Source organism: Anolis carolinensis, chromosome 4 (assembly GCF_035594765.1).
Source record: "Anolis carolinensis isolate JA03-04 chromosome 4, rAnoCar3.1.pri, whole genome shotgun sequence".
Lineage (NCBI taxonomy): Eukaryota > Metazoa > Chordata > Lepidosauria > Squamata > Dactyloidae > Anolis > Anolis carolinensis.
The window spans coordinates 96,268,082-96,294,447 of record NC_085844.1 but is presented as its reverse complement, the minus strand read 5'-3'; the positions used below and the strand labels follow the sequence as shown (position 1 = coordinate 96,294,447).

At 44.4% G+C, this 26,366-nt stretch overlaps 2 protein-coding genes across 10 annotated transcripts in view; one reads left to right on the top strand and one right to left on the bottom strand.

Annotated features, from left to right (window-relative positions):
- Positions 1-15,712, top strand: part of LOC100562616 (sodium-dependent neutral amino acid transporter B(0)AT3) — a 52,723-nt gene extending 37,011 nt beyond the window's left edge. For both annotated transcript variants that reach the window (XM_062980821.1, XM_062980822.1), the window contains 4 exons: positions 6,184-6,388; positions 9,539-9,698; positions 14,067-14,223; positions 15,352-15,712. In XM_062980821.1, coding sequence (XP_062836891.1) covers positions 6,184-6,388; positions 9,539-9,698; positions 14,067-14,223; positions 15,352-15,534 — 705 coding nt within the window. In that variant the 3' untranslated portion in view covers positions 15,535-15,712. The remainder of the gene's footprint in view (positions 1-6,183; positions 6,389-9,538; positions 9,699-14,066; positions 14,224-15,351) is intronic.
- Positions 1-26,366, bottom strand: part of tert (telomerase reverse transcriptase) — a 67,031-nt gene that overhangs the window by 563 nt on the left and 40,102 nt on the right. For 4 of the 8 annotated variants that reach the window (XR_506171.3, XM_062980820.1, XM_062980817.1 and 1 more), the window contains one exon: positions 24,032-25,520. The exons of 2 other annotated variants lie outside the window; for them this stretch is intronic. Coding sequence is in view for 4 of the 6 variants with exons in the window: in XM_062980820.1 (XP_062836890.1) it covers positions 25,417-25,520 (104 nt within the window). In the remaining 2 variants the exon portion in view is untranslated. Of the gene's footprint in view, positions 1-24,031; positions 25,549-26,366 lie in introns of those variants that run through there. 2 more of the 8 variants (XR_010006186.1, XM_062980819.1) reach the window with 1 other exon arrangement.

Sequence of the window (26,366 nt, the reverse complement as noted above, 5' to 3'; positions counted from 1 at the left end):
TTGTACTTCTTTTGTGTTTCCCGCAATGCCTCCACCACGGTCTGCCACCCTTGCTTAATTTTGGCCGGCCATTCCTTGTCGGTCTGGCCCTCTCCTTCCTTCCACTCGGGTAGCCTGGGGAAAGGTGCCACCTCCTGTCCGTATACTATTTCGAATGGGGCACGACCTGTGGCCGAATGTACGGCCCCGTTAAAAGCCATCTCAGCAAACGGAAGAAGGTCCGCCCAATCGTCCTGTCTATAATTGGTGTACATCCTCAAGAATTGGCACAGTGTCTGTTGGGTACGTTCGACCCCCCCGTTGGTTGCGGGATGAAAAGCCGAGCTCAGATTCCTTTCCGCTCCTAACAGCTGTAAGAATTTTCCCCAAAATTTTGCAGTGAATTGGACTCCCCGGTCGCTAATTATTTTGTCGGGACACCCATGTAGGCGATATACATGCTTCACATACAAATCAGCTAGCTTTTCAGCCGAGGGGAGTTTTGGCAGGGCCACAAAGTGTGCCTGTTTTGAGAATAGGTCCAATATTGTCCAAATGTATCTGTGGCCTCTGCTGGGGGGTAGTTCGCCTACAAAATCCATTGCCACGCATTCCCATGGCCTCATGGGCTCCACCACCTTCTGCAATAGCCCCTGGGGCTTCCCAGGTGGTGTTTTTCCCTCTGCACATAATTCACACTGCGTGACGTACCCCCTGGCGTCTTTCCTCATTCCGGGCCACCAGCATTGTTTGGCCAACAGTTTAATAGTCCTGGTGGGGCCTAGATGACCTGCACCCTTGTTATCATGGCATTTCCTTAACATTTCTTGTCTTAAACATTCAGGAATATACAATTTCTTATTAACAAACACCAAATCCCCACACAGTTCTCCCTGTTCTTTGTTCGTTTGTAACCATTTGTCCATTCCATATGCTCGCTTCAACTCTTCCTCCCATATTTCTCCTCCCCCCGTGGAAATGGCAGTACGTTTGTTTTCTTTGGCCGCTTGTGCTCGAGTCAGTACTGCCAGGCCCCATTGCTTATCTAGGAAAAGGCTCCCCTCAGATTCCTGAATTCCTCCCCCGTGCTGAGGCATCCGAGAAAGAGCGTCAGCGAGTATGTTGTGTTTCCCCTGGAAGAACTTGAGTCTGAAATCAAAACGGCTGAAATATTGGGCCCATCTAATCTGCTTCGCTGATAGTTTACGAGGGGATCTCAGATACTGTAAATTTCTATGATCAGTCCACACCTCAAACGGTGTTCCACTTCCTTCCAGAAAGTGTCTCCAGCACTCTAGTGCTTTCAGAATCGCTAAGGCGTCTCTCTCCCAAATCGGCCAGTTTTTTTCTGTATCGCTAAACTTTTTCGACAGATAGCCACATGGCTTCAGGTTCCCCCCCTCGTCTTTCTGCAGCAGAACTGCCCCATATGCCCGGTCTGACGCATCGCAATGTAGTACAAAGGCCTTAGACATATCAGGGTGCTGTAGGACAGGCTCCTCAGTAAAACGCTTTTTTAGGGCTTCGAAAGCTTCCTGGCATTCTATTGTCCAGGTCAGTTTGGCCCCTGGGGCCTTCACTTTGGCTGTTTCTCCCCTGCCTTTAGTCTTTAACAAATCCGTTAACGGCAAAGTGAGGCGCGCAAAGTCCTTGATAAATGTTCTATAGAAGTTTGCGAACCCCAGGAAGGATTGCAGCTGCTTCCGTGTTCTGGGGGCTTCCCACCCCCTTACGTCTTCCACCTTCGCAGGGTCCATCGCCACTCCCTGGGAGGAAATCCTATACCCCAGAAAGTCTATCTGGTCTTTATTGAACTCGCATTTGGCAAACTTCGCATACAGCTTCGCTTCCCTCAACTTTTGTAGGACTTCCCTGACTAGTTCTACGTGTTGCTCCTTAGTCCGAGACATTATCAATATGTCATCTAAAAAAATAAAGACTCCCTTGTACAATAATGGATGCAACACTTCGTTGATTAATTGCATGAACGCGGCCCCTCCCCCGCATAAACCGAATGGGAGCACACAATAATTGAATAATCCGAAGGTGCAGGAGAAGGCCGTCTTCCACCTGTCCTCTGGTTTGATCTGCAATTTATGGTAAGCCTCAATTAAATCCAATTTAGTGAATATCTGTCCCTCCGATAACTGGGCGATCAAGTCCTTCACTAAGGGTAGAGGGTATTTATTTACAGTACTGATTGCATTCAGGCCCCTGTAGTCAATGCAGAGCCTCAGCGTTTGGTCCTTTTTCCGCCTAAACAACACAGGTGCCCCTAAAGGGGAGTTCGAAGGTTCTATGAAACCCCTCGCTAGGTTTTTATCAATGTACTTTCTCAGTTCCTCCTTTTCCCTAGCCGACATCGGGTATATCTTTGCCTTGGGAAGCTCTGCTCCTGGGACTAGCTCTATTTTCACTTCAACTCTCCGCTTCGGTGGGAAATTGTCTGCTTCCTTCTCGTCAAACACGTCCACAAAATCCCGATACTCTGGGGGTAATTTATCTGCCAGTTCTGCTATTCTGATAGAGTCTTCCTCCCCCCTTTTCCCCGGCTCCCTCTCAACTTCCTGGCTCCCTTCTTCCAAACTCATCCCGAAAATCATGCTCTTATCCTCCCAGTTGATTTGCGGGTTGGCCTGCCCCAGCCACGGCATGCCTAGTATAACATTATAGCTGGCTATTTGTGATATCACAAATGACACCTTTCCTTCCCAACTCCCTATCTTACACTTTACATCTTCGGCACTGTACCTAGCTAACGATCCTGATGCTGTGGATCCGTCCAACTGCGAAAATGCTATTGGGGATTCTAGGTTCGTTCTTTCGCATCCCAATCCCTCGGCTAATTCAGGGGAAATGATGTTCCTGGAACATCCACAATCCACAAACGCTTTGCAGGTTGCTTGTTTGCTGCCATTTTCAAGCTGAATGGGGACCACTATCATAGCTTTGTCCTGACTTACCAACCCCCCCGAATGGTGCCTCATCGGTGTTTCTTCCTTGGCGCGTTTTCCTGCCACGGCTCTTGGTTTGGGCTGGCCTCCGCTTTCCCCTTTTCTCTGCCAGCACTCGGCAGCTCTGTGGCCCAACCGGCCGCACACAAAGCAGCCACTCCTGCTGGCGCTCACGTTCCCTGTCGGCTCCGCTCTCCTCCCGGCTGGGGCTGATCCCTCCTTCCGGCTCCCCTCTTTCATCTGCGGCCGTTGCTGTAGCGCTCCTCGGTGCCTCCTCGCCTGGGCCAGCGATGTCTCGACGCGCCCCGCCAGCTGAATCCATCCGCGCAGTGTGTCAGGCTCATCACGATGCACCGCCCAGGAGAGGATCTCCCGCCTGAGCCCCTCTTTGAAGAGTTCCATCTTTGTCACTGCAGACCATTCCGGCACCTTTTCGGCGAGGCATTGGAATTCCTCCGCATACTCAGATACCGACCTCTGCCCCTGGGAGATGGTCTTCAACTTCTCCCTCGCCCGGATCTGCTCCAATGGATCTCGGAAACGGGTCTCCAGGGCCCCCATAAAGCGTCGGACTGACCCCAGACATGGGTCGCGCCGCGCGTGCAGCTGAACGTACCAGCTAGCCGCTCCCCTCTTCAACACTGCACCAATGGCCCGTATCCGGCTGGATTCCGTTCTAAAAGTGTGAGCATTGTCCTCCATATAGCCCCTCACCGTGGTAAGGAAAAAATCCAGTTCAGAGGACTCTCCCCCAAACTCGATCCTTAGTTCCTCTCGTCTCGGTAGGGGTCCCTGTGGTGGCAATCCCCAATTCTCCGCCCGTCGCAAGCCCCCTTGCGGACCAGTGGGCCCCGCTGCTGTTTCTCTTTGCCCTGTGCCACGCCCGGCATTCGCCAGGGGCACTAGGGTCTCAGCTGGGAGCGTAGCCGGGATTCTCGGAGGCTTTTCCCCTTCGTCGTCACTCTCCTCCACCCGCGTCAGGCTTGTTTGGGTCTTGGGTCGGGCGCCGGGCTCCTTTCGCATTTCCCTTCCCTTCGGTGCTGGGAGGTCTGCAAAGCCCTGGCTGCTTCCCACGCTCACGTCCCACATTGAGCCAGCCCGAAGTTCCCTTCCTCTCTCTGGCTCCGCCAAAAACGCCAGGCGCTCCATCGCCCTCGACATTACTGCCAGGGTGGTCTCCATCGCCGACATCCTCTCCTCCAGAAACACCATCCTTTGTGGGCCTGGGGAAGGTGAACCTTCCTCTCCTCCGGTGCTGTCTCCCCGCACCACTCCACGCCTCTGGGTTACCCCATTTGGCTGGGCATAAGCGGTGGATGACGCCAGGGCCGCCAGCTGGTGGAACTCAGCGTCCGGCTCGGGAGTGGCCCTTCCCGACCTTCCTCCTCCTGCGCCCAAGAGCTCTTCATCCTCCACTTGCATGTTACACCTCACCGCTACAGCGGGATGGTGTCTATTTTCTTGGCTTAGTGTCAGCTCACCACAGCCGCTCCTGAATGAACACACGAGACTCTCTGTGATATCACCAGAAACTTTACTGCAGGAAACATAAACATCAGAAAAGCCAAGAATGGGAGACTCCGGCCAACCGTCCTTTATATACCCTCCCCCTCATTTGAAAAGTCTCTTCCCGCTCAGTAAAACCCCGCGCAAATTCCCCGCCAAGTCCAGCAGCCGTTTCTTCTCCGAGTCCTGAGACGCAGGTGTCTTATCAATGTCAGTGACCCTGAAACTCAGAGCCACATACAGGCTCTAGTAGCAGGGTTCTGACATAAATATTATTATTATGTTGTATAATATGATGTTTTGGTGCTTAATTTGTATAACGATTACCTAATTTGATGTTTAATCGTCTTTTCCTGAATCCCTTCTTATTATCCAACATATTCACTTATCCTGCCGGCCAGTTCGTGTTGGATAAGTGAGAGTCTACTGTATACTGATAATCTTATATTATCTGCTTAGAACTGGATTATATGAACCCCCTCTTCACAGCTGTATAAAATGCACACTGAAGTGGATTATATGGTAGTGTGGAGTCAAGATAATCCAGTGCAAAGCAGATAATATAAGATTATAAATGCGTTATATAGCTGTGTGGAAGGGCCTTGAGTCTACACTGCCATATAATCCAGTGCAAATCCGATCATCTGTGGAAGAAGCCTAAGTGAGGCCTAAATCTGCCTGTCCCCTAACTGAACCCTGGCTGTCCCTTGGTTGCTAGGAGACCAAGTGGGTAGAGATTAGCCCTCTAAACTGGCAGCAATTGGATAAAAGAATAATTGCTCTCCCTCTAATTAGGACTTTCTTTTTCTTTTCTTTTTGTTGTATCAACCTTGAGGCGTGGATGATAGGTTGTGTTGTCAAATTTCGAGGTTGGGGGGCCTGTAGTTTTATTGTTTTGTGAGTCGCCGTGATGCCATCACTCATCTATATATAGAAGAGAGTGATGGCATCAGGGCAGCGGACAAAACAACAAAACTACAGGCCCCCCAACCTCGAAATTTGACAACACAACCCATCATTCATGGCTCTAGGTTGATACAACAAAAAGGAAAAGAAAAATAAAGTCCTAATTACAGGGAGAGGAATAATAGTTTTTATCCAATTGCTGCCAGTTTGAAGGCTAAGCTCCGCCCACTTGGTCTCCTAGCAACCTACTCAGCCCAGGGGACAGGAACAGTTAGGCCTCTTCCACAGATTATCAGATTTTAACTGGATTATATGGCAATGTAGACTCAAGGCCCTTCCACACAGCTATATAACCCATTTAGAATCTTATATTATCTGCTTTGAACTGGATTATCTTGACTCCACACTGCCATATAATCCACTTCAGTGTGCATATTAAATATAAAGACAACCATACAACAGACATTCAATACCACCACTACCTCAACAATTTCTCACCAACACCACCAGAAAATGCCACAGCAACGCGTGGCCGGGCACAGCTAGTATAGATGGTTGCTAAAGCAGATCCCCAGCTGTATGTTGCATTCACTATAGCTGACAAAAACTTTTCATGGGAGATCCAAAATGTCTTGATGCTACTGTGAGGCCAGCGTTTGGCCTTGGGAAACTAGAGTGACTACATTTGCCTTCTCCAGATTCTACTCCATCTTTATTTTGTCCCCTTTGTCAGTATTGAACCATTATGAATGTATCTCTGTATTACAATCTGATAGCATTTAGAAACTAATCTGTCTCGTTTGACTGCAATCTGTTCAATTTGTAATTTTTTTGGCAGAGTGCTTCTGGAACTGGCCTGGCCTTTATTGTCTTCACCGAAGCTGTTGCTAAGATGCCTGGAGCCCAAGTTTGGGCTGTTCTGTTTTTCATTATGCTTTTCAACCTGGGACTCTCGTCTATGTTTGGACTTGTTCAGGGTATCTTGACTCCTTTCTTGGATGTTCCCATTTTGTCCAAACACTTACGCAAGGAGGTCATATGTGGTAAGAATATTCTTCCAAAACTTTTTTCTTCACTCTCATCCTTCATAATCCATTTGTCTAAAGTTGATAATACTATCTAATATATTAATATTCTCATTTAAAGCCCTTCTCATGAATTACTTCAGTAACATTTAAAACAACCCACTAAGGGTGATGTTAATGTTAGTAACATATTTCAAGTGGGAATTAAGGTAGAGAGGCTACCTAGTGAATGTTCAATAGAGCTACAACCATTTTCTTGTAATGGCTCATTTCTTAAAAGATGGTTAGCTATCCCTACAATCCTACAATGAGAGCTACCACATGTATTCTAGAGATGCAAGGTAGTTGTAGGGGTATAAAACCAAAAGTAAGAGTGGGTTTTGTCCAAAAGACGAATCAATGTATTATTTTTATTATATTATAATATGTGTGTGTGTGTGTGTGTGTGTGTGTGTAAATTATATTATATTATTGTTAGGGAAAACTCACCCAAATACAGCAGAGCATCCAAAATACAAACAGGAAACGTATAGTTGAGCATTTAGCTCACAACAAGAAGAGCGTGAAGTGTTGTGGCTGGAAAAGAATTTAGACCTTAGGAGGCAAAGATCCAGAGTTCAATCTTTACAATTGCAAACAATTTATTTACAAAAACAATAACTACACTTCTTAATAGTAAAGAACTGGATCTGAGCTACTCTAAAACTCAATCTCTTCTGAGGTTCAAAAGAGAGGGAAAAATCTCCAAGCACTACACACAAGCAGCGAGAGGTCTCAATACACACTAAGATGTAAGAAGAAGACTGAAACAAAGGCATGCACCTGAAAAGTATCAATTTTACGTAACCAATCAGAATGAGAAAAGAAAGAGAATAAATATAGTTCAATTGTCATTCAGCATATTCTAAAGCTAACTAATGGTTCCTCATTGAGGACTGCAGACTTGAGCAGTGTGGAGTTGAATTCCAACAAAAATAACAATGTATTATATTTACACAGCAGTAATATTAATCCCATGTGCATAAGCACATGGACACTCTTTATTGAGTTTATTGAAGGGCGATACCCAGTGCACCAGGGAGATAAGAGGTGGGGTGTTCAGTGCTACTTAGGTGCCAGTGGGCACTGCTAATGTACGTTAGAAAGCAGGCTTTCCTCAGGCTGCCTGATTCCAAGGAAAGCACGATGGCATATTATCAACTGTGCCACTTCTTGAATGGAAAACAGCATAGTAGTTTACCTGGCTCCCCGATGGCGTAGTGGACTAAGTGACTTGAAGGTTGGGTTGCTGACCTGAAAGCTGCCAGGTTCGAATCCCACCCAGGGAGAGTGCGGATGAGCTCCCTCTATCAGCTCCAGCTCCATGCGGGGACATTTATTTATTTACAACATTTATATTCCGTCCTTCTCACCCCGAAGGGGACTCGGGGCGGATCACATTACACATATAGGCAAACATTCAATTCCTTTTAACATAGAACAAAGACAAGACAAACATAGGCTCCGAGCGGGCCTCGAACTCATGACCTCCTGGTCAGAGTGATTCATTGCAGCTGGCTTGCTCTCCCACCTGCGCCACAGCCCGGGACATGAGAGAAGCCTCCCACAAGGATGGTAAAAACATCAAAAACATTGGGGCGTCCCCTGGGCAACATCCTTGCAGACGGCCAATTCTCTCACTCCAGAAGCAACTCAAGTTGCTCCTGACACGGAAAAACAAACCTGGCCCCAAAGTTGCTGGATAATTTGGAATTTTGGGAAAACTCCCAATTACCCTGCGACTGTCAGGATGCAAAAAACTCAGCATTCACCCAACTGACCTTTTCACATCTGACCAGAGGAAAAGGGGGGGGGGAGAGAGCTGATGAGGAAAACCATTTGTTTGGAAAGACTGATTTATGACCTGCTCTGGTTTTCAAACATGGGAAAGAACTGTTGACGGGGAGGCATGAATGGGAAAGGGGAAACGTGGGAGGGGGGAGGAAGAAGCAGCTTGATATACTGGGGGGCTGGTGGAAAAGGGGCAGTGTAAGCTTTGTGATCATCTTGGCAAGACGGATTCAATAAAGTTTCCATAGCACCAGCTGTGTGAGCCTACCTTTGTGTCCTATACCTTCCAAGGACTGACAGCGACTTCAGGTAATGCGGGTCAAAGTTGTGTTGTACTGGATCAGCTGAATGCATATATGAATTCTACATCTGATCTGGCACCCTTGTACAGAAGACTGTGTGTCCAAAACCACCCTATGTTTGCCCTAGATCAGCGTTTCTCGACCTGGGTGTCAGGACCTCGGGGGGGGGGGGGGGTCACAAGGGGAGGGCGTTCACAGGGATCGCCAAAACCATCAGAAAACACATATTTCTGATGGTCTTAGGAACCCAAACCCCTCCAGTATTTTGTTGGTCATGGGGGTTGTGTGTGGGAAGTTTGGCCCAATTCTATCATTGGTGAGGTTCAAGAGGCTCTTTGATTGTAGGTGAACTATAAATCGCAGCAATTACAACTCCCAAATGTCAAGGTCTATTTTCCCCAAACTCCACCAGTGTTCACATTTGGGCATATTGAGTATTTGGGCCAAGTTTGGTCCAGCTCCATCATTGTTTGGAGTCTGCAATGCTCTCTGGATGTAGGTGAACTACAACTCCAAAACTCAAGGTCAATGCCCAGCAAAACCTTCCAGTATCTTTTGTTGGTCATGGGAGTTGTGTGTGCCAAGTCTGGTTCAATTCCATCATTGGTGGAGTTCAGAAAGCTCTTTCATTGTAGGTTAACTATAAATCCCAGCAACTGCAACTCCCAAATGACAAAAATCAATCCCTCTCAACTCCTCAGTATTCAAATTTGGGTGTATTGGGTATCTGTATCAAGTGAATGAAATTTGGTCCAGTGAATGAAAATACATTCTACATATCAGATACTTACATTATGATTAATAACAATAGCCAAATTACAGTTAGGAAGTAGCAATGAAAATAATGGTTGCAGGTCATCACAACATGAGGAACTGTATTAAGGGGTCATGGCATTAGGAAGGTTGAGAAACACTTGTTTAAAAGATCTGGTATTAGGCTAGAATTGAGGGATTGGGTGGGACTAAGGATAAACACAAACTGGTATGTGAATGACTATCTATTCCTAACAAGAATTATATATTTTGTCTTCTCTAGGCATAATATGCTTCGTCTCCTTGGCGCTGGGCTTGTGCTTTACTCTGAGATCAGGTAGCTACTGGCTCGAGGTGTTTGACAGTCACGTGGCAGCCCTACCACTGTTGATCATTGTATCCACTGAAGTGCTTAGTATTATATTTGTTTATGGAATGAAAAGGTAACCTGGATATATTTACATACATATCTGCATAAGCTTTGAAGTGTTTGATCTGGCATCTTCATTATCATTTATAATTAAAGCTTCCACAACCAAAGCAGTTATTAAGCATTTTAGCAGCAATATTACTATTTAATATTATATTTGTGTGTCTGTACCTTTTCCTAATCCATGGACTGACCAAGATTAATGGTCAAACTGTCGCAGCTATCAAACTGAGGTTCCAAACATTCAACCCCTTCTGCGGAAGCTGCACCCTTCGTCCAAGGAGAAAACCCCAAAACAAACTGTCTTTTAGTAAAGAAAGATTTATATGAAAATATATACAAACATAACAGTCCTTGGCTTTTATCAGCAGCTTTCAACTGGCGAAACAAAATGTTATCTTCTAGCTTTCTTCAGCTCCACTCCAACAGCAGCACCATCACATTCACATTCACTAACTCAAGATTTACTCAGTCTCTATTAATAGCTCTCAGTCTTTAGCAGGTGTCTTGATTGCTGCTGGTCAAACATGGATAGGACATGATTCTTACCAACACTTATCCATTTTCACATAAGAAATGACCTAAATAATATAAAACTCTGACACAAACTACATTGACTTGGTTCAATTGAGAACTTCAATGCAATATTCAGCACATTGAGTTTGAGCCACGGGGGGAAGTGGGTTAAACCCTTGTGCTGGCAGAACTGATGACTTGAAGGTTGGGTTGCTGACCTGAAGGTTGCTGGTTCGAATCCAATCTTGGGAGAGCGCGGATGAGCTTCCTCTATCAGCTCCAGCTCCATGAGAGAAGCCTCCCACAAGGATGGTAAAAACAACAAAACATCCGGGCACCCTCTGGCCAACGTCCTTGCAGACGGCCAATTCTATCACACCGGAAGCGACTTGCAGTTTTTCAAGTCACTTGTTACACACAAAAAAAGCACATTGAGATGGTGGGTGTTTGCATAAGTATCCTAACACACAAGCTTTTGTCTGCATAGGGGCTTTGCCATAATCAGGACGACTTAACAGCTATAAAGTCCAGTGGTGGCAGCTGGTGACTCCCATTTCGAGCAGAGCAGTGAACCTGCTTCTCCAAAGAGACACAGCATCTTAAATAGACAACTTCCAACCCTAATCCAGACTGCATTACTATCTAACCTTTATTGGTTAATCTAAAAATGCAGCCATCTGATTAGGTTTCAGAGATCAACTGGAAATTGACTCAACAACACCGGAACTAAGAATATTGGTTATCTCAATGCTGCAGCCACCATTTCTGAAAATCACAATCTTGGTATTGCTGTCTTATCTGATCTTTCCAGTTGAGGCATAACAAGCAAAGCAAAATAGATTTATAAACAGATGGGTTAGATTATGAAGGTACACTGGTCAAGTGTAATACGTTTGGTATTAAAAGTATTAGAATTAATTATAAAGGGCAGCTACCACAGATAGTTTGTCAATGTGGCTTTAAAATCTTATTACAGCAGACAAGATGGAATTAACTCCCCTGCCTTTTCAGTTGACAAGTTCTTTTCCATCACTGATGTAGCATTGGAATGGAAGATATATCTTACAGAAAAGAATGCAAAAGCACTTCAGATTTCTGCTTTTTTATTATATTAGGTGTTGGTAATACTGGGGTTGTAAAATGTTTAGGGGCAAACTGAAAAAAATGGGCAAGGAGACATTTCCCCCAAAAAGTTTTGTTTTCTAAAAGGGAAAAAAATCCAATGGGATCAAAGTTTCATCTCTTTCTAGGTGTGGGTATTTCCAATTGCTTTTCTTGATATCTATCAAAAACCTTGTAGTACAGAGGCAGGCATCTATATCTGTTGTCTTTAGCTATTATAGTTCCAGGATGTGAAGGACTTTAAAAACCAAACACATCCCTTTATGCTGAGCCTGGAAACTAACTTGGAACCAGTGAAGTTGGCAGAGATCAGGTGTAATCCATTCACAACACCCAATTCCAATTATCAAACTGAATTATTAACATAAAGGTAAAGGTTTCTCCTTGACATTAAGTCTAGTGGAGTCTGACTCTGGGGGGTGGTGCTCATCTCAATTTCTAAGCCGAAGAGCCGGCGTTGTCCATAGGCACCATTTAGGTCATGTGGCCGGCATGACTGCATGGAATGCTATTACCTTTTCCCCAAAGCGGTACCTATTGATCTACTCACATTTGCATGTTTTCAAACTGCTAGGTTGGCAGAAGCTGCGGCTAACAATGGGCGCTCACCCCATCCCACAGATTCGAACCACCAAACCTTCCAGTCAGCAAGTTCTGCAACTTAGTGATTTAACCCGCTGTGCCATCACAGCCCCTATCATTATTAACATATATGAATGCATATCAATTTACAGCTCTTTTGGATATACAGTAGAGTCTCACTTATCCAACACTCGCTTATCCAATGTTCTGGATTAACCAACACATTTTTGTAGTCAATGTTTTCAATATATCATGATATTTTGGTGCTAAATTCATAAATACAGTAATTACTACATAGCATTACTGTGTATTGAACTACTTTTTCTGTCAAATTTGTTGTTAAACATGTTTTATAACCTAATTTGATGTGTAATAGGCTTTTCCTTAATCCCTCCTTATTATCCAACATATTCGCTTATCCAACGTTCTGCCGGCCCGTTTATGTTGGATAAGTGAGACTCTACTGTATTAGTTTACTTCTCCATGAAGACGTAAACCATACTTTAGTCTGGATCACAAATATGTCATAATTGTATGCTCAACCTTATTTTTACAAAATAAAAATCTTTCCACTTTCTCCCTTCCATGCTTTTTCAACCTAGAGGAATTTCAAGCTACAAAAAATAGTTACATTGCTGTTCATCTTTAATCTTGTTGGAAACCGCTCAGCTTGTGCTTTGAACGGAAAGAAGAAATAGAAAATGACGTTTTCTTCAATCATCACATCTTATTGTGATCTCTGATGTTACCCCCTTCTCTTTCTTTATCTTTCTTATATAGAAGCAGTAGAAAATCTGTTATTGAACTAAGATGCATAACGGGACACTTGCAATAGTGTCCAATGAGCATTGGTGCCTGATGCATCATGCACTTTACCGACTCTGCTATGTAGTAATGTAACAGCCACCCTCTACTGAATATGGATATCGTGCAAAAGCACAATTCTAATTCTTGTAGATGCAAGTCCACTAATGAAGATACAATGCCGCAACAATTTTACAACCAAGGTCCACAGCACTCTAGCTTAGTTAGTTAGAAATACAAATTCTAATTTTATTGTAAGGGTATTTCTCTTGATAGAGTATTCCTATTTGTAGGGGGATAGGGAAATATGATATATATATTCAATTTTATCATACTTATTTATTGTATTATTATGTTTTATTTAACTTACTACATAGTTTTATTAAGTTGTATCAAGCTTCACTGTTTGGTTTGGTATACTATAGTGATATGGCCTAAGGGCTAATCAATACCATTTACTTATTTATTCCTATTTTATAAACCAACCAGGAGTATTTATGCTGCAGTAAAAGTAAGCTCATCTTGTTATTTTAGGGGGTTGAAGCTCCACCATACTGCTGCCAAGCTCATTTTGTGTTACAATGGTACCTAGATTTGCCTATGAATTGTGATTTTATTATTATATTGTAAACTATACTTAGGAGGTTAATCTATTTTACCTATCCTCTATCCCAGTGTTTTCCAATCTATCTGATGGATTTTTGCAGTGTGTCATGGACCAGCACCATATTTGAGCCTATTGGCTACAATTCCTTCTTTTTTGGTCACTAGTTTTTCAGCCACCACTTTCAGGAACGCTGCTCTAATCCAGGTGTTTTAGCCTACAATTTCCACCGTCCCTTTTTTAGGCCAGTGAGTATTAAGCCTGAATTAATAATGGAATGATTTTATTGAGAACCAGAAACATTATTCTCTGGCTCAAGAGAATATGCCTGTTGGATGAATTGACAGAGAAGCTGGCCGAAGAAGAGGATCATGTTCATTTGCCTTCTTTAAGTGACCCTGTTCCATTAAAACAAAGCTCCAAACTACCACCATTATTGACCAATGCACCATGTGGTAGATCTCATAAGCAGTGGCAGATGACCAGTTTATACATACAGCCAATCCCATTTTACACTAAGGAGTCTTGCATTTGACAATGATTTGATACTTTGTACTTGAAGGGTGATAGGACAAAACTTTCCATGGTCTTTTAGTCATTTGTGAGTCATCATCTGATATTGTAATGATAAGGTAAAGAAACAGTGTGTACAAGAATGAGCTTTAGCTGGTTTCATGTTTAGTATGATGTAGTGCAAGTAGAAAGGCACTTCTCCATTGATATGCCAATAAATGTAACCAATTTGGCTCACAGGTTTTGTGATGATGTGGAATGGATGACAGGACGGCGTGTGAATATCTACTGGAAGGCGTCATGGCAAGTTATCAGTCCTGCGTTAATGGCGGCAGTACTTCTGGCCTTCATAGCTATTCAGGGTGCACCAGGCTACAGTGCATGGAACCCAGATTATGTATGTGACTCTTGTACTCCTAACCCTTTCTTTCTGATTTCTATGGCTATAATTTGGTATTTACCTCTCATTCCCATCTTGTAGTTAAGGTTTTCTAAATAAGAAAAGGAAACTTTGATTGAGATCCAACCTCATGGTCTAAATTTTAAATTTCACAAATCTGCGGCTAAGTCACAGAAATACAATGAAACCCAGTTAGTGAATTCCAAAGATCAATCTGGGTACTGATTACAGTGTTTCAATGTGGACTGGGCACTTTTGATGTGCATTAGGCGCTCCTGTTGTGTTCCAGCATTTCTTAGCCAGAGTCTAGATCAGTGGTTCTCAACCTGGGGTCCCCAGATGTTTTTGGCCTTCAACTCCCAGAAATCCTAACAGCTGGTAAACTGGCTGGGATTTCTGGGAGTTGTAGGCCAAAAACATCTGGGGACCCCAGGTTGAGAATCACTGGTCTAGATCCTCATTCAGGAGTACTGCAGTGAGTATTGGTGTTGTGGCACATCAGCCACTTCCCCAACTATCACTATCTCTATGTAGAATTAATAGGGGTAGTGGTTTGATGAGGTACAACACTCTTTGCATGAGGAGGCTGAAGAACTTGTAGAAATACAATGCCAATGATTCCACAGCATTGAATTATGGCAGTTAAAGTGGTGTCAAATTGCATTGATTTAACAGTGTAGATGCAGCCTAGGTGAACAGATACATTAAGAAAGTACTCAGTTCCATTTTCCACATACGTAAATACATTTATGATTACACAAGTCCAACACAAGCCAACTTAAAAAGGAACATTCTTGGGTAATTCCAGAATGGCAGGAGGCTACAGCAAGGGTATCCCCACACATGATGTAGTAGTGCTCAGCATGTGGACAAAATCAAGCTTTGCTTTTTGGAATTCTTTCCCCGAATATTTTGGAACAGTGGTTGTTTGAATCCACAGATGCAAGATTGTGGCTATGAAGGACTGACTATATATACTGCATTCATAAACAACAGACCATTTTCTCTTTCTATTTTCTGAACTTTCCCTTTTGAACTTTGTCTAACTTTGTCTACCTTTATTCAGGTTCCATTGTACTAGTATTTAAAGCTGATTTCATGCTGCATAATTGTTTTTTTCTGCAGGTAGATTTTCCTGCAAAGGAGAAAAAAAAATATCCTGGCTGGGTTGTGTTCATCTGTGCCTTGCTGGCAATTGTCCCATGTATGACAATCCCAATTGGAACCATTGACAATTTTATAAAAGTTAGAATGCAAAAGAAACAGAACCAGGCTCTGCAACCTTCTGACAACACAGGGAATGCCTAATTTTACTGTCCTGCAACAATCCTGGTAGCCCTTTTCTGCCTGTTTAAAAACAAAAACCCTAATTTTGAAGGTATTGTTTGGAAGTTCAGAAGTAACATCTGTGTAAACTGCTCTTCAATCTTCTTAATGGAAGTAGTATTCTAAAATAAACATACTTTTCCTATAGCATTGTAGAAGATCTAAAATAGCTCGTGTATTTATTTCAAGCAGTTTTGGCTACTCTTCAGTGAAAGAGATTTTATGGAGTGTCACCCAATTTAGTATCAGTAACAGAGCACATACTCACTGGGGAGGGGATTGCTGCCACTGCATGTCTGGGAATGAGCACTTACTAGCATTTCGGGGCTTCTTTATACACTCTGTCAGCACTGAGTAGAATCTTTGGCTTTTTCATATACAGTAGAGTCTCACTTATCCAACGTTCTGGATTATCCAATGCATTTTTGTCGTCAATGTTTTAAATACATCGTGATATTTTGGTGCTAAATTCATAAATACAGTAATTACTACATAGCATTACTGCATATTGAACTACTTTTTCTGTCAAATTTGTTGTTAAACATGATGTTTTGGTGCTTAATTTGTAAAATCATAACCTAATTTGATGTGTAATAGGCTTTTCCTTAATCCCTCCTTATTATCCAACATATTCGCTTATCCAACGTTCTGCCGGCCCGTTTATATTGGATAAGTGAGACTCTACTGTAGCTACATCTGCATTGCCTTGCCTACAATGAAAAGTGGAAAATAAGGTATAAACCTGATTGGCTTCCTGGCCATAATTCTGTTCTTCTATTATGCATCAAGTAATTTTCTTGATCTGAATAATGTGGGGTTCAGAATTCACTAAAGCACTTACAAATGCATAACCAGCTATGTAATGATTTCCCAGGCTTAAGAATTCTAACTTACCAGGTAGAAGCTGCCGTGAGCGACAGGGGTCTGTTTCCATCAATCAGGACCAGACTGACTAATTGTTTTCACTCTTTCTTGTAAGTGACCTCTAGTGTATCAGTCACAAGCAAGGGCCTTTGCACCAATTCCTCCTTCCACTGGAGATTGCTCAAACAAGAGATGGGTAGGAACATCAGTCAGCTGCTTCCTGATCCACAGGAGAACAGACCTGCATTGACCACTGCTACCTGTTAAGTGAGACTAGGGGACTTTCATGGTCTTTGTACGTTCCCTAATTTAGTGAATATGTAGTGATTGTGAATACAAACTAGTCACAAATGTATAACTCTAGGTTACATGCTTGTAATTGACTGAAGTGAATTTCATATGGGATTGGATTTAAATATCTTATAAACCAGGAGTGTCAAACTTGTTTTCATCAAGGGCCACACCAGCCGTCAAGGGGGGCGGGGTTTGAATCCATGGACAGTGAGCCCACGAAATACAGAGGGCCAACTATATTTTTACTTGGTGGTCAGTGCTCTTTCACTGCTTATCCAATTAAGGTCCCCCAGATATTACTGAACAACAACTCCTATCACACTTGTGGCTCTGGTGTGGAGGAAAGGTTGAAGAACATTTTAGTGTTGGATAAGTACTGGATAAAAGATTTCACTCTCCTGACTGAACATAACATACTGCAGCCTTCTAGATGTTACTGTATCACAGCTCCATCAGCTCTGGCCATTATGTCCCATGATAAGAAATACAGGAGATGTAGTTCAGCATCTTGAAGGACACATCAAGTGGCATGGTGGGCTGGATTTGGCCTGTGGACCTTGAGTTTGGCACATGTGCTATAAACCATATTTTCTGAGATAGAAAAAGTTGAATATAGCTTCATATGGCTGTTTACAGTTCTACTGTCTATGGAAAGCAAATTCAACGGGGAAAATTATCTGCTAAAAAGCATCCACTAATGGAATTATTCAGATGACATCACTGTTCATTTAGCAGATTACTTGGGCATAATTAAGTGAGTTACTGTGATGAACCATGGGCCTTGTAGTCCTGCTCAGGACATTGTAATCCCTGATGAAGATGAAAACTTGGGTTTTTTACCTTCCCAGTCTGAACTGGATTCCTCTCAGCCAGATACTTCCCAGGCAGATCTGGAAACCTTGCACCTGCAAGAAAGTTGTGCCCCAGAAGTATGTCAAACAACCCCAGAGCCTACTTCTCCCGTGTTCTTGCGCCGGGAGTTTTGTAAACAACAGAGAAGTTTGGATTCAGCTTCGCGCAGGAGTGCGAGGATAGCAGCTAAGAATGTTGCCAATTAACATTGGTTCTCGTGAGAATCTTTAAGGAGTTTAACATCTGGTCTCAGAGTTTAGCTTTCGTTTCTGATTCCCAGAGAACCGCTCTGGTGAGAAAGTTGGACTCTATATAGGTGTTTTGCCCGCGTAGCAACTTCGCGGAGTCAATTCGTCAGCCTGCGGAGCGAGTTGTGTTTGGACAGCGCGCTCCGATTCAAGCCTCGCTTCAGCTCAAGCCTTGCCTTGCTATCCAGCCTTCGCCTTGCTTCCCAGCCTTGTTTACCCACGGACTTTGCCTTGTTTCCCAGGACTAATCCTTGCCTTGTTTCACGGATTTTACCAAGTTATTCCACGGACCTTGTTCTTGTTCTTAGTTACCTTGTTCCACGTTCAAGCCTTGTTTCAAGTATCAAGTTATTTCCTAGCCACGCTCAAGTTTTATGGACTAAAGGACCTTGTCATCTCCCCTCACTTTGCTTGGCAAAGTGAGTGTTTCGGTTATTGGATTACAACTTTGGACCTTAATATTTCTTATTGGACATTGTTTTTTTTGGACTAATTCTGACCTTTCCTGAAGGGTCTAATTCTGGACTATTTTCTATACTTGTTTTTATTAACTTTATATATTCCTTCAATAAAGATATTAGTTAGATTCTGGCCTCTGTGTATGGTTATTGGTGCCTCTGCCGCCTGGGTCGTGACAGTTTGACTCCGCCACCCATAAGCACCAACTAACCGAGGCCAGGATGTCTACCGGAGCCGCGCCGGCGGGACAGCCGCTCAGCTACACCATCAGCAAGGACGAAGTGGACCGCATCCGTGACAGACTCAACGCGCAGGATGGAGAAATAAAAGGGTTGAGGGAGCGCGGAGTTCGCCTCCCGGCCATGGCGTTGCCTACCAAGTTTTCTGGAGAAGCTGCTAAGGTTCATGTTTTTCGCCGCCAATGTCAAGCTTATCTAGAGGCCCGTGATGCCGAGTTTCCCCAAGAAGACATCAAGGTGGCGTGGGTCTACAGTCTTCTAGATGGACCAGCGGCTAGCTGGGCGACGGCCCTGTTTGATCAAGCCTCCCCCCACCTAAATTCAGCACAACGCTTCTTGGATCACCTTAAGGAGACCTGGGGAATCGAGGACAATTTGGAGGCAGCCGGTCACAAACTCCGGCGCCTCCTTCAAGGAGACAGACCCATGTCTCAGTACATAGCCGAGTTCCGCGTGCTGGCCCACAACACCGGCTGGAACGATGTAGCCCTCAGAGGACAATTTCGGGAGGGTCTCAACATTGAAATGCTGGAAGAAATCTCCAAGGTGGATCCTCCCCAGACCCTCGAGGCACTCATTGATCAATGTTTACGGGCTGAAGTCATGATTGCCAACAGGAAACAATGGGTTCGAGGCCAGGGCGGTAGAGCCGGGGCAAAACCCCCCGCTCCCGCCAGCGTTCAGCCACGTCCGGTGTGGAGACCCCCGCCGCCAACCCCATACCCCAGAGGAGGCGAGGAGGTGCCGATGCAGTTGGGCAATGTGCGTCCCAGACTAGATGCCGCCGAGAAGGCCCGTCGTCAACGCTTGAACCTCTGCTGGTACTGCGGGAACGGGGGCCACTTCGCCAGAGAGTGCCCAGCCAAAGGGAAGCCTGCCGCCCGTCTTGCGGCGGCGTCCTCCACGGAGTCGAAGGCGTCTGAGCCGACTGGCACACAGCCGGCGGGGGAAGCCAACGACCGGGTGTAGAGAGGCTCGCCAACCCGGTCAAAAAATCCATCCAAGAGCCGCCAACCGGGGTCCTGTTCCTTCTCGTGGTCACATTATGGTCAGCAAAAAGGGGACCCGTCATGATCCACGCCATGATAGACTCTGGAGCTACCAACAATTTCATCGATAGAGAGTATGCCGACTCTCTGGGATTACAATATCATGATTTCAAGAATGCCCGTGTGGTGCAAGCCATAGACGGCCGTCCCCTCAAGACGGGCCCCGTAAGCCAGTGGTCGGAACCCACCAGGATGTGGATAAGGGAACATATGGAAGAGATTTCCTTCTTTGTTACCGAGGTTCCCCATTTCCCTGTGATTTTGGGAATTCCATGGCTGACACTCCACGACCCTAACATCTCCTGGTCCAACAGAGAACTGCAGTTTGCTTCACCGTACTGCCAAAACCATTGCCTCGTAGCCAAGGTATGCCATGCCACAGACTCCGAGCCCATCATCACCTTGCCAAAGAAGTACTCCGAGTATTGGGATGTATTCAATGAGAAAGAAGCCGAAAAATTACCCCCACATAGACCTTATGACTGTGCCATTGACTTGGTGGAGGGGGCCCCGATCCCGCGAGGGCATCTCTACTCCCTGACTGAACCAGAGCAAGAAGCTCTCAGGGAATTCTTAGAGACAAACCTTCGCAAGGGGTTCATCAGACCCTCTCAATCCCCAGCCGCCTCCCCAGTGATGTTTGTGAAGAAGAAGTCAGGGGAATTACGCTTGGTGGTGGACTACAGAGCATTGAACAATATCACCAAGCGGAACAGCTATCCCCTGCCCTTAATCTCGGATCTACTGGACCGACTTCGAGGAGCCAAGGTCTACACCAAGCTGGATCTTCGGGGGGCTTATAATCTAGTTCGCATCAGAGAAGGGGACGAGTGGAAGACCGCCTTCCAGACTAAATTCGGATTATTCGAGTCCCGAGTTATGAATTTCGGTTTATGCGGAGCTCCCGCAACGTTCCAGCATTTTGTCAACGATATTTTTCAGGACTATCTAGACAGATTCTTGATAATCTACCTGGACGATTTTTTGGTGTTTTCCAGATCACAATCAGAACATGAGAACCACGTCAAAATGGTGTTGCAACGATTGCGGGATCATGGACTTTATGCCAAGCTAGAAAAATGCGCTTTTGATCTACAAGAGGTAGATTTCCTTGGCTACCGCATCTCGCCTCTAGGGCTTTCCATGGATCCAGCCAAAGTTTCAGCAGTATTGGAATGGCGGGCGCCAACTAACAAGAAAGAGGTGCAGCGTTTCTTGGGGTTCGCGAACTACTACCGCAAGTTCATTCCAGATTTTGCCCGCTGGTCCGACCCCATCACTAGCTGCATCCGTGGAAAGCAGCCTTTCCGCTGGACTGATCAAGCAGAGAAAGGGTTCCAGCAACTGAAGAAACTATTCACCTCCCAGCCAATTCTACAGCACCCAAATCCTGGAACCCCTTTTGTGGTGCAAGCGGACGCCTCTGATGTGGCAATTGGGGCTGTACTCTTACAACCGGTGGGAGAACACCTCCATCCCTGTGCCTTTTATTCTCGTCAACTAACCACACCAGAGAGGAATTACACCATTTGGGAAAAAGAACTACTGGCCATAAAGGCAGCCTTTGAAACTTGGAGACATTGGCTAGAAGGGGCCAAATTCCCCATTGAAGTCCACACTGATCATCGTAATCTAGAACATCTAAGAACTGCCCGCAAACTAAATCAGAGGCAGCAACGTTGGGCTTTATTCTTTGAACGTTTCAACTTCCAGATCCATTATGTGACCCCAGCTCAAACCAAGCAAGCAGACGCCCTGTCACGTAAACCGGAATACGCTGCAGGACGCAAGGAGACCTTTGAATCCCAACTGCTACAACCTGAGAACTTTGCCACGCTCACAGTGGGGAACACCAAATCCAGTCCCATTGGTTCAACTTCCCCTACTCCAGGACTCATCTGTGCTCAAGAAATCAGGGCTAGTCAGCAAGCAGATGCCTGGGCGCAGGACCAACTTCGCCAAGGTCTGCATTTTCCCTTTTCGCTTAAAGATGGGCTGCTCTGCTATAGAAATCATGTTTATATCCCACCCGGACCGGGCAGGGAAAAAGCGCTTCGTCTGTGTCATGACTGCAAACCAGCAGGACACTTCGGACTATTTAAAACCATGCATTTGATCCTAAGAGATTTTTGGTGGCCCAAGATCCGCAAGGATGTGGAAAAATATGTCAACACCTGCCCAGTATGCCAGCGCTCCAAGATACGAAGGGAGAAGCCCTCAGGGCTTTTACACCCCCTTCCTACCCCATCTCGCCCATGGGAAATAATTTCCGCGGATTTCATCACTGACCTACCACCGTCCTGTGGATTCACCACGATCTTAGTGGTGGTGGACCTATTCACCAAGTTAGCCCATTTCATTCCCTGCGAAGGCCTCCCCACGGCCAAAGAAACTGCGGATCTATTTCTTCAGCATGTTTTCAGACTACATGGATTGCCCAAGAGTTTAGTCACAGACCGTGGATCTCAATTCACCTCTCGTTTTTGGAAGGCACTACAAAAACTACTGGGCATAGACTCTCGCTTATCTTCAGCTCATCATCCCCAAACAGATGGGCAAACGGAGCGCACTAATGCCACTTTGGAGCAGTATCTTCGTTGTTATGTAAACTACCAACAGGACAATTGGGCTTCTCTGTTACCACTGTCTGAGTTTGCCTACAATAATGGAGTTCAAGCTTCTACAAAAGAAACGCCGTTCTTTGCAAACTACGGTTTCCATCCACGTTTCTTTCCCCCTGTCATTGAAACTTCAGAAGTTCCCGCAGCAGAGGATTGGCTGCAGGAACTCACAGCGGTGCAACAACTTTTGCTCCAGCAACTGGACCAAGCCAAGGAGGACTATAAACGCCACGCTGACAAACACCGCCAGCCGGGCCCTGAAATCAAGGTAGGAGATCGGGTTTTTCTGTCCACTCGCTTTCTGCCCTCCCACCGCCCTTGCCGGAAGTTAGATGCCCGTTTCATCGGCCCCTATCCAGTGGTGGCGCAATTAAACCCCGTGACTTTCAAACTCCAACTTCCGCGTTCAATGCGCATTCACCCAGTGTTTCACCGTTCCCTGCTCCTTCCGGCGGATGGTGTGCGTCCTGATACAGACCAACCGGCCCCCCCTCCTGTTTTGATGAATGGGGAGGAGGAGTTCGAGGTTGAGGACATTTTGGATTCTCGCTTTCATCGCCGCCGCCTACAATATCTCATTGACTGGGTGGGTTTTGGGCCTGAGGAACGCTCTTGGGAAGACGCCTCCACAGTCCATGCTCCTGATCTAACCCGTCGCTTCCATCTGACCTATCCCACCAAACCGCGACCTCGCGCCTCGGGGAGAGGACCCCAGTTTGGGAGGGGCCCTGAGGAGGGGGATAGTGTGATGAACCATGGGCCTTGTAGTCCTGCTCAGGACATTGTAATCCCTGATGAAGATGAAAACTTGGGTTTTTTACCTTCCCAGTCTGAACTGGATTCCTCTCAGCCAGATACTTCCCAGGCAGATCTGGAAACCTTGCACCTGCAAGAAAGTTGTGCCCCAGAAGTATGTCAAACAACCCCAGAGCCTACTTCTCCCGTGTTCTTGCGCCGGGAGTTTTGTAAACAACAGAGAAGTTTGGATTCAGCTTCGCGCAGGAGTGCGAGGATAGCAGCTAAGAATGTTGCCAATTAACATTGGTTCTCGTGAGAATCTTTAAGGAGTTTAACATCTGGTCTCAGAGTTTAGCTTTCGTTTCTGATTCCCAGAGAACCGCTCTGGTGAGAAAGTTGGACTCTATATAGGTGTTTTGCCCGCGTAGCAACTTCGCGGAGTCAATTCGTCAGCCTGCGGAGCGAGTTGTGTTTGGACAGCGCGCTCCGATTCAAGCCTCGCTTCAGCTCAAGCCTTGCCTTGCTATCCAGCCTTCGCCTTGCTTCCCAGCCTTGTTTACCCACGGACTTTGCCTTGTTTCCCAGGACTAATCCTTGCCTTGTTTCACGGATTTTACCAAGTTATTCCACGGACCTTGTTCTTGTTCTTAGTTACCTTGTTCCACGTTCAAGCCTTGTTTCAAGTATCAAGTTATTTCCTAGCCACGCTCAAGTTTTATGGACTAAAGGACCTTGTCATCTCCCCTCACTTTGCTTGGCAAAGTGAGTGTTTCGGTTATTGGATTACAACTTTGGACCTTAATATTTCTTATTGGACATTGTTTTTTTGGACTAATTCTGACCTTTCCTGAAGGGTCTAATTCTGGACTATTTTCTATACTTGTTTTTATTAACTTTATATATTCCTTCAATAAAGATATTAGTTAGATTCTGGCCTCTGTGTATGGTTATTGGTGCCTCTGCCGCCTGGGTCGTGACAGTTACAATTAAATCCCACTCAGTTCAACAGAATGAGATTTTGTCTCTTTTCCAGTTAACTCAATTTTTGTGTTTATACCAGAATCTACAAACAGTAGTATCAGCAATAACCAACAAAATGCAGAAAGAACAACAAATTGGCATGGAAATGAATCAAGTTTTATTTATACTGAACACTCTCATCACAGCCATATCATTTACTTTTCATATATACTGTTTAAGCCTAAAAGTAGAAACATACTAAGAAAGGTACAGTAACCCTGGCAAATTACCTCATCATTATGTCAATAAAGCAATAGTGAAGAGGACAGCAATTTCTCCTGTGCAGGTTTAATGTTTCCAATAAAAGCACAGTAGTATCTCAAATCTTTATGCTTGAGTGCATATTCTAATCTCAGTCTCATCTAATACTCTCACATAAAATGTTGGAGGGTTAAGACTGAGCAAAGCAAGCCCCAGGCTGCATAAGATAATGACATCCCTTGTGAATCACCTCCTTGCAGTTATGGAATAAGCAAGCTAAGAATGGGACTCCCAGTGCAAATAATGAAATATCTTACAACACTTCTGCATTTTAGCAAGGTTTGAGGGAAATTACATGGTTCCCACACCAACATTATAAAAATAACCCCTCCCCTTCTAGCATAAAGATACTTGTCCTTTTTTGTAAACAGCATACACAGAGCATGATGTGAAAGCTGCAGCCATTATTCTTTTTTTAAGGCAAGATACCACAACAGGCAGATATTTGGCCAGTGCTGGATTATACCAAAATGTTTGTTCTTGTTTAAAATAAAAACACAAGAAAGAGCCCAAGTCATATTGCTAGTCCCAACTGAAGCAGACCCACTGAATCAGATTTACCAATGTGTCAAGTTGTCAACTCACTACTCAACAACTGCTTCAATGGGATTCTAGCTGGAACTTACTAACTGAGGCTGGATCTACACTGCCATGTAATACAACGTGGAACTGCATTATATGGTTGGAGTAGACCCATATCGTGTGATTGGGTCTACATTGACCATATAATGCAGTTCCAAACTGCATTATATGGCAATGTAAATCCAGCCTGGATATTTACCAAATTATATACAATTTTACCTAAGGACAAAAACTGGAACATTTAGTATTGGCTTCTATCCTTACATTTTCAAAGATAATTTCCTGTTTATCATTGGCGTATGGAAGCAAACACACACTCCATTCCTTTATGAGGAACAGCAGTGTTCAGCAGACACCAAATTATTGCACATTTTCTTTCCCTGGGATACTGATTTAGACATTTCTCATGGAGAGGAAATCTGAGAAAATATTTTACCTTAACAATGGAAATGCCCATGTTCCCTCTGCATAGTGAAGATCGAATTTAAGCAAACAGAAGTGTATTTAGACTTCATATTTCAGTGGACCAGGCAAAGCTGTTAAAAAGAGCCTGTTGTACTCTTAGAAGTCTGAAGAGATCTTGTGTTTGGAGAAGAAAAGGAAGCATGAATCTCGAGAAGAAAGTGGATGCAGACAATTAATCAAGGATAGTTTTGAAGTCGTTGTATATGGATGGTTCTGTCACTTCCTTTAGCAACTGTACAGTAGCTTCCGGCATTTGCTGAAGTAACCTTTTTTTACCTACAAACATAGTGTCGTTGAACAATCGCTGCTCATGAAAGTGAATCAAACAGAACGAATACACCAGATCACCAAAATATAGGAGTTTAGTAAAATATCCCAGATCTCATAAAAATCAAACCAAACACACTCAAAAGTACTTAATCACTTTAGTTTATCCTTAGAGAACTAGTTGAGATGCTAAACATACTGCCCGAAGCAACATACTTGAGGTATTTTTAAACTAAGTTACCATCAGGACCCCAATTCTCATCAGGTCCATGGCATATGATTTCTTGTTGACCCAAAAAACATTCTGTTCTTTGGTAGCTAGCTCTCTGTGCCTTGTAATCAGATATCAAAAAGGTGGACTTCTGGCAATGGAGGAAAAGATGAACCAAAAACCCCCGCAGGGAAGAACAGCCAGTTAATCTATAGGGAGTGGCTATTAGTTCAGCTAACACTAATAAAAAGTAGCAATATGGTTGAAATATGCAACAAGGCTATTTGGATCAATGTTCTCAAGGAATAACCCATATCAGATTAGATTTTATTACAAGAATGATGCTAGCGACTGAACTGATAAAGTTCCCCAAGTACAGCATTAAAACCTAGGCAATATTTAACTGTGCGACGTAAAAATCCACATATCCCCAATGCATTTACTTACATCTATAAATATCTTAACAGAGTCATGGTTCTATAACTGCCTCCCCAATCCTACAGAAGGGAAACACTTTATGTTCACAGCAGCATTTCCTTACCAACCTCACTCCTCAAAAAACAAGTCCTCTTACATAACCGAAAACTGAGCACCTTTAAGAATTTGCATCTTTAGTTGGAAGTAACATCAGATAAATAATTGTA